Source organism: Cygnus olor, chromosome 4, assembly GCF_009769625.2.
Source record: "Cygnus olor isolate bCygOlo1 chromosome 4, bCygOlo1.pri.v2, whole genome shotgun sequence".
Taxonomy (NCBI): domain Eukaryota; kingdom Metazoa; phylum Chordata; class Aves; order Anseriformes; family Anatidae; genus Cygnus; species Cygnus olor.
Genome location: NC_049172.1, coordinates 76,148,957 through 76,159,826, shown reverse-complemented (window position 1 = coordinate 76,159,826; position 10,870 = coordinate 76,148,957). Strand labels below are relative to the sequence as shown.

The 10,870-nt window shown below is 59.1% G+C and overlaps 1 protein-coding gene across 1 annotated transcript; it reads left to right on the top strand.

Moving 5' to 3' along the window:
* The first annotated feature begins 5,474 nt into the window (after positions 1-5,474).
* SPR (sepiapterin reductase) lies at positions 5,475-8,075 on the top strand. The gene is made up of 3 exons (XM_040555318.1): positions 5,475-5,898; positions 6,606-6,896; positions 7,009-8,075. Exons 1-3 carry the CDS (start codon positions 5,535-5,537, stop codon positions 7,197-7,199), a joined length of 846 nt encoding a protein of 281 aa, XP_040411252.1. The 5' UTR covers positions 5,475-5,534; the 3' UTR covers positions 7,200-8,075.
* The last annotated feature ends 2,795 nt before the right edge of the window (positions 8,076-10,870 follow it).

The following is a 10,870-nucleotide window of genomic DNA, read 5'->3' as shown; positions in this document are numbered from 1 at the left end:
GTGCCTTCAGGCAGGTGCCCCTGCCCAGAGCTGGCTCTGCCTGTGCGCTTTGTTGTCCCCGTCCGTGTCCGTCTGCACGTATCGGTGACCCCAAGATAATTCAGTTTTCCAGAGCGTATTTATAGGGGATAAATCCCAGTCTTCCAGCCACCACTGTCGCTGTGCTTCAAGTCCTGTTCTGCTTCACATCAAGACCTGCCAACACTGAAATAAATTTTTAAGCCTCTCTGATATTGCAATGCTGTTCCCCAAGCCCCTGCTTGGGACTTGGTGCCTCTAATCCGGATTCCTGCTTTCTCATGCATTTTGTCATACCTTTCCTTCTGAATACGGGAAATTAATAGAATGGAGAGATTGAAACAGTGGCAAGGTGGACTTCAGCCTTGGAGTCAGAACTGAGCTCTGGCTTTCAAAAGTTGTGGACAGTTTTTCGAAACTGACCTTCTGATTTAGTTAAAGACAGGGACGGGGATCTCCGGTGGCAATGCTGGGGCGAAAACCTCTCGGCAAGCCGCACTGGGATTCCTAAACTCCTGCCAAAATCCACCAGCTCAGCATGGGATGGCTTCATCCAGCCAGGACTCGGAGGGAGAGGGGGCAGAGCCCCACCTGCGGCTCAGGGCGGCTCCGTAGCTCTGAGCCCCCTTCGGAGCTCACAGAGCCGGCTGCTGAGCAGGGCCTGCGTGAACACCACGGGATCCCCCAGCCTGGGGGCCTCTGGGCTACCAGAACAAGCAGCAGAGCTCAGGAGCGAAACCACAGCCCTCCCTTCCAGCTGCCCCGGCCGCGCGGGCTGCGGGTAGCCATGGAAATGTTCTATGAAATGACGGCTGCAGCCAGGGCCACCTTGTGTGACTCGCAGCCCTGCCCTTCTTGGGTGGTAACGACGGGCAGAAATACCCAGGGCTCTTCCTGAAAGCTATTGTTCAAAGCCCTTTGCTGGAGGGGAATTTCACGCTTCCTCTCCAGCACGGGTTTAGCCCTGGCAGTGGCACGGCGGCGGCCGCTCGCAGGGCCAGCTCCGGCGTTCCTGGGGTGGGTTTCCCTCCGGGTGGGTTTCCCTCCCAGGGCCTCTCCTGCCTTGCCCGAGCCCTGTTACACCCCGCAGAAGCTGCCCAGAGCGCTGCGGACGCACACGCACGCAATATCCCAGTGCCAACAGGATCCGTGCTGCGACGGCGGAGCGGCTCGGGCAGCTTCTCGGGACAAATCCTATAGGCGTAACTTCAAACACCGGACAGTCTGGGCAATTCTGATAAGACACCAGGAGCCACCTCGAGCAGCACGGCCGTGCTTCCACCCCCAGCAGCTCCCTGCTGCCCTAGCCACCTCCTGTCCTTCGCCCCGCTCCCCTCCGGCAGCCCCAGCCTGGAAATGCCGCTGACACCTAGCGTCGTGTCCCTCGACTGCACCCCGAGCTGCAAGGGAAGCCCAAAGGCTGGTGAACGTGGGTGATTTTGTGGGCCGCGGGGTTCTGTAAATCCTGCACCCAGCCTCCCTCTGTCCTGGATGCGTCCCTGCAGCCAGCAGAGGTGCGCAACCAGAGCTGATCCTGCTCCTTGCAACCTTCCTGCATCACTCTGCTTGTCCTCCCGCATCTACGTGCTCACAGGGGTGAGGTGATGCTCGTGTTCCTCAGGGCAAAAAGCCCCAAAAGCCTCCCTGGACCACCTGCACCCACTGCACCCCACCGTGCCACTCACCCAGATGTCCCCGCAGCAGGGCAGCACCTTGCACCCATCTGACAGTGACCCCTCTGCAGCGTACAGCCCCTCCTGCTCTTCCTTATTTCATGCATTAGATGCTTTTATATCACGTTTCTTTATGTACTTGTCAAATCCCCGGCTGACAGCAATCATTTATGTTTTAAAACACGTTCTCTTGCAGTTTTCCACTCCTTGAAACCAGCGCTGCAGAGCAGTCCAACCAAAAGGCGCTGGCTTCCAGTGACTGCACTAAAACTGTGTTCTGCTCCTTGCCCTTCTCCAGTATTAATTTAATTTTTGGAGTGCTCCTCTGCTCAGACAGCAGCCGCCATTTCTAGAGTCCTCCCTCCATGGGGAAAGTCTCTGTTTGTGAATTATCCCTGCAGACCTACGGCTAGGTTTGGGTAGTGGGTGAGGAGAGGAACTAGCAAGTTGCAAAAAAAAAAAACACAGAGATAAAAAGGCAGCCAGGAAAAATCAGAAACAAAAAAAAAATAAAATAAAAAAGAATGATTTGGGAATTTAATTTGGTATTTAATTTGATTTGGGATTTTTAGGATTTAGCCCCTAGTCCAGATCTCCCGATGCGAGGCTCCCTACCCCTGCAGCACCCCCTCGCCTTTCATCCCTCAGGGCTCTGGCACCAGCACATCAAGGTGTTTGGAGGAAGGATAAGAAAAGAGAGCTGGTGCCTCCTTGTCCCTGACCACAAAAAACTGAGACTGCAGCAGGCCCTGAAATTGCTGAGTGATGCTTAGGGGTGAGTATTCGCCAGGAGAAGTGGAATAGGCACTGTCAGCGTGATTGTGTCACATTGAAATCCAGCAGAAAAAGCAAGCTGCTGTCGTGGGAGCCAGGGAGCAGCTGGTGTATGACCACAGAAACGCCAGGAAATGGAGCTTTTGCTGTGCCACTGTGTGCCCCGAGCTGCTCGTGTCACGCTCAGCCATCGCCCTCACCACGCTGCTAACGGGGGCTCTCTGCAGTGCAGCATCCACCCCACGACAGAGGAATTCATCCTGGACACCACCTAGAGGTGCGGGTAATAAATCTGACCTTGCTGATGGGTCCGGTTCTCCTCTTTTCCTCTCCGTGCTCTGGACTTCGCCCCACAAGCTGCCCACCTGAGGGCAAAAGACGCCCTTCACAGCATAACATGATGTTCAGCCAACCCCCAAATGGACCGAATTAAAAAGAAATCTAGGGAAAGGAAAGAGAAGTGATTTGAGGAGGTTCTGCAGGACTAAAGGGCACAGCTAAATTCCCAGCTCTCACGTCAGGTGGGATTTGGTTGTCCGGACCAGGGAATGCTGAGTGCACCCAGGCCTCCCCGCATGGGCGATCAGACCCAGGCACAAGTGCCCCGTCAGTGCTGAGGATGGGATTTTGCTGCAACACAAGGAAAATATGCGTGCAGCAGCTAAAGGAGGGAAGCTATCGGTGCTGATGAAGCAGGAGAGAAGTCCCAGGCACCACGTCCACCCGCCCAGGGTGGAGACAGACACCCGCTCCAGCACCACGCGGCGTCTCGCTCGGTAAGTGATGCGGCTGGCAGAGCGGCGGCAGCAGGACGTCCCCAGGGCTCGAGCACATCGGCAGGTTTCGGGCTTTCACAGGTCAGCCGTGCCAGAGCAGCTCCCAGAGCACGGGAAGTCATTTTGCTCGGACCGCGGTGTCAAAGAGCCACCGAGACACATCGCATCGCCTTCCGTCTGCCTAAATTTGCGCAGCGCAAAGGACGTCCTTGGCACGAGCCAGTTCGTCCACCAGGGAGCACAAGGGAGAGAATCAAAGATCAGGAGGCACCCCACGGGTCTGGAACTCCTCCGCAGCTCTGCCATCCAGTTGCAGCTCGGGCTAGGTCAGCAGTTTCCTCCCTCTCTCTGATTTCTTGGTTTTAGTGCACATTAACGCGGGCAGCCTCTGCCGGCTTCCCAAACCCTCACCCCCACTTCTACACCCTTCGTTGGGGGCTGGTAACAGCTCAGATGGGAGAAGTGAACCGCTGGAAGAAAAGTCCACTAAAACGTTGGTCATTTCCAGCTGGCCCTGGGAACTGGGGGGCGAGAAATGTGATGGGTGCAGGGCATCGGCGCTGCCAGGCGGGAAGGGGGAACTGGCAACCACGAAGGCAAGTTCTGCCATCAAGAAGCTGCTCGTGAAAAAGATACGCATTTACTGTCTTATTTCTTGCTGATGATCTTAATTTTGCCGAATGTGTAAGATTTGCTTTAGCAAAACAAATATCACTCTTGGGCTTTTGCCACGCCATGAATTTTTAATGCTTTATTAGAAGGCGCGAGGGTTTCAGCAGCAGCTGTGACTGCTTAATGGAGCAAAACTCCGCTTTGTTACCTGCTCACGCACCGTGGGGACCATCTGTCCTCAGGATGTGAGAGCTGTGAGACCGGGCCCAGCCGCCAACTAGCTCCTCACCCACTGGGCCCCACTTCCAACAGCCCTCTTGGAAAGTTGGCTGTACCTTCACGCACTAAAATATTTATTTACAAAGGGCTTTAGGACTCTCTGGGATCGGGCCACACTTTTGCCACCTAATCCCAGGATCCTGGCGTGGCTGAGGTGGGCAGGGCCCACTAGCCCCCAGCAGGGCTCCCCCAGCAGGGTGCCCAGCCCCACGTCCCGGCGGCTGCTGAAGCTCCCCCAGGAGGAGCCCCCCAAGCTCTGGGCAGCCTGTGCCAGGGCTCCGGCACCCGCCCGGCCCAGCAGTGCTGCCTGAGGGGCAGGGGGAGCCGCCGGGGCTCCGGGCTGGGCCCGCGGCCTCTGGGCCTGGCCCTGGGCACCGCCGAGCAGAGCCTGGCTCCGGCCTCTCTGCACCTCCCTGCGGGGCTTGGCGGACACGGACGGGATCCCCCTGCCCTCCTCGTCCCCAGGCCGAGCAGCCCCGGCTCTCTCAGCCTCTCCTCGCAGCAGAGGTGCCCCAGGCCCTGCGGCAGCTCAGGGGGTGATGCCGGGCTCATCCCAGTGTGCCCAGGGCTCTCTGACAGAGCCAACACTGGATTTGCAAAGAAGCAACCCCTCTTAATGGCACGCTGTTGAACACCAAGCACAAAGGTGTACAGAGGCCAAGAGGACAGCAGCGCAAGGAGCGGCAGCGCTGGGCGTGGAAGGTCTGGATCAGGGTAACAGGCACAACAGCTGCACTGGAAAAAAAATAATAAAAAGTTAGAGGGAAAAAAAAGTCAAATGGGGGGGGAAAAAAAAGCTGTATCAGTGAAAAAAAAAAACAACAAGCAAATATTGGGAAAAAAAAGTATATCGGGGAAAAAATATATTGGGGAAAAAAAAAACTATGTCGGGAAAAAAACATGATATCGGGCAAAATATATATATATATATCGGGAAAAAAAAATGATATCGAGGAAAAATAAAATTATGTGGGGGGAAAAATTTGATATTGGGTGAAAAAAGACCACATTTGTGGGAAATAATTATATCGGGGAAAAAAATTATATCGGGGAGAAATAAATATATCAGGAAAAAAATGATATCAGGAAAAAAAATATATCGGGAAAAAAATACATCGTGGGAAAAAAAAAAAAAAAAAAAACTGTTATGGGGCCAAAACCCCGATTTGGGGCCAAAACGCGCTGGAGAAGCCCCGCGGGGCCGGGGCGCGGCGGGAGCAGAGCCGAGCCCTGGCCCCGCCCACCGGGCCGCGGGCGGGGGCGGCGGCAGCCAATGGGAGCTGGCGCGGGCGGAGCGGCCATTGCGGGGGCATGAATGGGGCGCGTGACGTCACGGGGGCATGAATGGGGCGCGTGACGTTACGGGGGCGCTAAGCCACGCCCCCCGCCGTGGCGCGCCGCGATGGAGCCGGGGCCGGGAGCGCGATCGGGAGCGGGGCCGGGAGCGGGGCCGGGAGCGGGGCCGCAGCGCTGGCCCGCGGCCTCCTGCGTGCTGACGGGCGCCTCGCGGGGCTTCGGGCGCAGCCTGGCGCGGCTGCTGGCCCCGCGGCTGGGCCGGGGCTCGCTGCTGGTGCTGCTGGCCCGCTCCGAGGCGCCGCTGGCCCAGCTGGCGGCCGAGCTGCGGGGCGCCGCCGCCCCCGGGCTGCGGGTGGAGTGCGTGGCCGCCGAGCTGAGCTCCCAGCAGGGGCTGCGGAAGGCGGAGGAGGCCCTGCGGGAGCTGCTGCCTTCGGCGCCGCCCGGCCCGCTGCTCGTCGTCAACAACGCCGGTAACTCCCGGGCTCGGGGTCCCTAACGGCGGGGGTGGGCGCGGGGGGATTGCCGGGGGCTTGTTGTGAACGGGGCCGGGGAGCTGGGGCAGCAGCGCCGGGACCGCTTCTTGTCGGGATGTGGCACAGGAGCTCCGTGCTCTGCTGCTGCCGAGGCTCCTGCAGCCCCCCACTCTCCTCCGGCCCTGCTCCCCAACCTCTGTCCTCCAGAAAATCTTCTGGCCCTGCCGTGTGTGCAGGTTTTTTTGGCTTTAGGGCCAAAGTCTGCTGGCTTTAGGGCCGCTTTTTCCCCGTTACTGCTGTGATAAGGCCAACCATTCAGTAGGTAACGGCACTGGGGGGTAGGACCTCAGGTATTCCCCTGCCTTGGTTCAGGAAGATCAAACTGGCGCAGAGCGCGTGGTGCCCCGTGGGACATTGCGCTTGAGGCCGAAGGTTGGGAGCTGTTTGTTCAGCCAGGGCAGGTCCTTGTCCCGTGGTGCTGCCCGTGGGCGCTGCTGGCTCGGGGTGACCCAAAACCCTGAGCAGAGCCGTGCCGAGCTCCTCGCTCTGCCGGGAGATCCTGATCTAGGCAGGAGAGCTTGGACCAGCAAAGCTGCCTGATGCTTGTCCGCGTTGGGGGGTTGCTTGTGGAAATGTGGGTGCAAATGTGGATGTTGTTTGACCCATATTTAACTACTCCAGCCTCACTTGTCCTTTGTTCCAAGGCTCCCTGGGAGACATCTCCAAATCCTTCCTCGACCTCACCGACCCGGATGAAATCAACACCTACTTCGCCTTCAACGTCACCTCGGCACTTTGCCTCACCACCGCCTCCCTGCAGGCCTTTGGGAAGCGCCCCGGCTCGAGCAGGACGGTGGTGAACATCTCCTCCCTCTGCGCCCTGAAGCCCTTCAAGAACTGGGCGCTGTACTGCGGCGGGAAGGCTGCCCGGGACATGATGTTCCAGGTGCTGGCGCTGGAGGAGCCCGATGTCCGCGTGCTCAACTACGCCCCGGGTGAGCAGGGGGCTCGTTAATTGCTGCTGGCTTTATAAGAGGAAATATTCCTCCAGGTGCAGAAGGAGAACGGGCACCAGAGTTTGTGATTTCTTCTGCTTTATTTACCCAGGTCCTCTGGACACGGACATGCAGCTCTTGGCCCGCACGAAGACCGGAGACCCCGAGATGCGGCGGCATTTCCAGAGCCTGCAGGAGAGCGGGCAGCTCATAGACTGCTCCGTGTCGGCCCAGAAGCTCCTGAAGCTCCTGGAGGAGGACGCCTTCAGCTCCGGCGCCCACGTGGACTTCTACGACGTCTGAGCTGCTCTCACCTGGCCCCTCATCTGCGTGCTTTGCTTTCTTACTTCTGTCGGCCGAGCTGCCCCTTGAGTCGGGGCTTTTCCGAAGGAACGGGCACGGGGGCTTAGAGCTCTCCTGTGCAGGCACGTGTGCGAGCCGGGGAGATAACTGGGTGCGTGAGGGCAGCTCGGAGGGGAAGGAGCCCCCAGAAGGTCTGGAGGAGCTCCCCAAGCCGTCCCCTTGCCCTGCAGGAGCTGTGTGCTCAGCATCTGAGCACGTCACCAAAGCCCAGAAGAGCTGTGGCAGGGCAGAGGAGATGGCTGTCACCCCCTGACTTCCCTATCTCACCAGAGACCCTCCTGCAGCTCGGGGGCTCTCTGCACAGCCCGGAGGGTTTGGGAGCAGAGCCGAGCCCCTCCCGGTGCTGCTTGCAGGCAGGGAGCTGCCAGGAGAGGGAGCTGCCTGCGCGGGAGATGCGAACACCGGGGTGCCTGCCCGGGGCTCCGGCTGCACCAACCTGGGCACAAGCACAGCCCTGGGTGAGGGTTTGATCACTGCCCCGAGTTTGTGCCCTGCTCCTGTTTGAACGGGTCCAGGCCTGGGGCTGGGGCTTGAGCCTGTCCTGGGTTGTTCTTTTAGTTATTTTGTGGGCTTTTGTCCTCGTTTTTCCATCAGGTTCCATAAGCTGTAAGCCCACCCCTTGTAGTGACAGAGGCGGGACAAGCACAGTGCTGCCGGCGAGGCTGGCACCCCCTGCCTGCCCCAGAAACACCCAGTGTCCCTCCCAGCTCCGTGACAGCAACCTTCTGCCACCCTGTTCTTGCAGCCCTGCATTCCAATATTATTTTTCTGTCTACCTGCATCTACAATCATTAAAAGTTTCCTGTCTGGTCTGGATCTTCTGTTATATGTTCAGAAGGGGTGCGCTCTGGGGTGGGTGGCAGCGGTGAGCCTGGCTCAGGTAATGGTCGTCATCCAGCAAGGCACCACGCGTGTCCCTCTGGGTCCCGCTCTGCCACCTCCAGGTGATTTCCTTAAGTCCGTGGTCACTTAATTCCATCAAAAAAGCCTTTTCCATTAACTCCACGTTCACTTAATTCCATCAAGCTCTAAAAAGCCTTCTCCAGAGCTCGTCTGCCTCTTGGTTTCCTCTTCACTCTGTGCCTGTGAAGCTCATTATTAGCAGAAATCCCCCTGCTTCCTATACATGTTCTGGGGTTGGTGCCTGATGCTGCTGCACGTTTTTGGGAAGCCCGGAAGGACCCGCTGCTGTCCTGTCGGGGGTCAGTGGGTCCTGGGCTCGCCTCCTTTCACGGAGGGCTAAAAAATCACCCCTCACCCTGCAGCCGGGTGGGCCCTGTCCCAGCCAGCTCATGGGCAGCGATGGGGTCCTTTGGGGATCTGCTTCTCTGCAATGAGTAGCACCAGCGACCACGGCTGGGTATCCCAAATCCTGCTCTTACAGGTTCTGGGCTGGGGGAGGAGGGAGATCCCCCAGAGGAGGTGGAAGGAGCCCCACGTTGCTGGCGGAGCAGGGAGGGTGCTGGGGGACAGCTTGGTAGGAGCCGGGTGGGAAGGGGCTGGGGGGTGCCGGTGGGCTCTTTGGGGTGAGATGCAGTAAAAGTGAGGGGCCCCGAAGGGGAGGATTATTTTGGGGCTGTGCCTAGCGGGTTGGGGCCTGACCACCCTCCAGCAGCAAATCTGTGCGGCGCCTTACAGCATCTGCGTGGGGGGCTGTGGTACCACAGAGGCCATTTAAAATCAGAGCCCTCACGAGAAGTTTTTAGCATTTTTACCTGGATTTTAGACATTTGCCTAAATGCGGGTGTTTAAACTAGTGCAAATAAGCTAGGGGCTGTGTCCCCGGGTGCTGCCCAAGCCTCTCCTTCCCAAGTGCTGAGTGTGCCGGTGTCCATCTGCGCTGCGGCACCGGGCGCGGACACGCTGTCCCAGGATGGGACCAGATGTCCCCAGCTCTCCCCATCCCATCCCCTCGGACCAGATGTCCCCGTTTCCATCCCCTCGGACCTACTAAATGTGTGCTCGGGTGCTCAGCACCGCCCCGCAGCCCCCGGGGACGTGCGGTGCCTGCGATGCCAGCGGTGCTCTCAGAGCACCCCCGGCCGGCGTCCCTGCACCCATGGGTGCCGCAAGGTGCGAAGGCAAAATGATAGGAAATATTGTTCTCCCTTTTATTTTTATTTTTTTAAATCATTTTCTGTGACCAGCTGAGGGCGTACCGAGACCGGGTAACGGGCGGGGACCGGCGCAGCCACGGGCCCGGGGGTGAGGCAGCTGCAGCGGGGCTGTGGGGAGCCCCAGCCTCATCCCCTCAGGGCTCAGGGCCTGGGGGAGCAGCGGGCTTGGAGGGGATGGGTTGGGATGTGAAGCTGAGCCTCCCCTCCTGACCCCCCATGGTTAAGCACAACAGCCTCGCACCAACCACTGTGGGTCCCGGAGCCATGGGACCTCGCCAGAATCTCACTTAGGAGAGGGAAAAAAAAAGAAGTTTCCGGCTCTGCCGATATCCCAGGTAAATCTGGTGAATCCAATTTACCAGGTAAAGGTTTGCTCACCCAGCAAAGCAGAGCCCACAGGGAAAACCTTCCCGGCCCTCCAGGGAGCCCCAGCACCTGGGGGTGCTCTCCCATGGATGAGCACGGCGGCGGTGCAGCTTTGTGACCCCCCCCCCCATTTCTCCTCTGGGTTTGGGGAGCGGGGAGAGGAGGGGGCCACAGCCCCTTCCCAGCCCAGCTGCCAGTGACGTGGGTTGCTCTAACTGGTCTGCTGCTGGCAGCCAGGGCTTGTCGGAGGGTTTCGGCCCCGAGCCACCAGCCCAGAAAGGAGCCGTGGCCCTGTTCGCCCAGAGGTGACGATGTGCAGGTGTTGAGCCCCAGACCCTGCCTAGCACCGGGGTCCCTCCAGCAGCTCTGCCTCCCGCACTGCCTGGTGCAGCGAGGCACTGCTCAGGCCATTTTACCCCTTCCTTTCCTATTTTATTTCCTTTTCCCTCTGCTTTTCCCTTCCCATACCATCCCCAGAGCAAGGCGCTGGGGTGGTGGCAGCCCCAGGGAGGGCCCTTGAGCCCCACTGTCCCTGTCCCCAGGGCTCTGGTACGTGGCTGCAGGGGCTCCCACGGGAGAGCCCCGTCCCTTTCTGTTCCTCTGAGCTTATTTAACACGAAATAAATCAGCCTGCTGCTGGGGGCACAGCAGCCAGCAGCGCCAGGCCCTTTCCTGCTGCAGAGCTTTTCTTCTCTGGGTTGGATGTTCACCAAGGGCGATGCGGTGCAGGAGGGAGCCCAGGCAAACAGCGGGGACGAGGCTGGAGCAGACACCTCCTGCTGTGAGACCCGAATTAAGGCATTACAGAAAGCCCCTGAGATGGTCTCGATGGCACTTTGGGCCAGGAAAAGGGGAGCGTGCACCGGTGACCTGCCCCGGGTCCCAGCCCCCTCCTGTGCCAGCAGACACTGCCGCCTTTGTGCCGGTGGCAGGGGGTGAAATACGGGGAACTGGGTTATGAAAGGAGCCAAAGTCACCGCTGGGGTTTTGTTTCCATGCGTGTCACCGGGTCCCTGGCACACAGGGTGAGGGCAAGCCTGCTAAATCCCCCGCAAAGCCCCGCCGCCGCTCCGCAAAGCCTCCCAAATTAAAAAGGGAGCGCACCCCGCCACCTCCCCGAGCCCTCCC

Bases quoted from the DNA above. Each gene is read 5' to 3' on its own strand.
- SPR (XM_040555318.1), top strand. From the start codon at position 5,535: ATGGAGCCGGGGCCGGGAGCGCGATCGGGAGCGGGGCCGGGAGCGGGG. The intron at 5,899-6,605 runs GTAACTCCCGGG...CTTTGTTCCAAG, and splicing joins GCTCGTCGTCAACAACGCCG to GCTCCCTGGGAGACATCTCC. The intron at 6,897-7,008 runs GTGAGCAGGGGG...TTATTTACCCAG, and splicing joins CGTGCTCAACTACGCCCCGG to GTCCTCTGGACACGGACATG.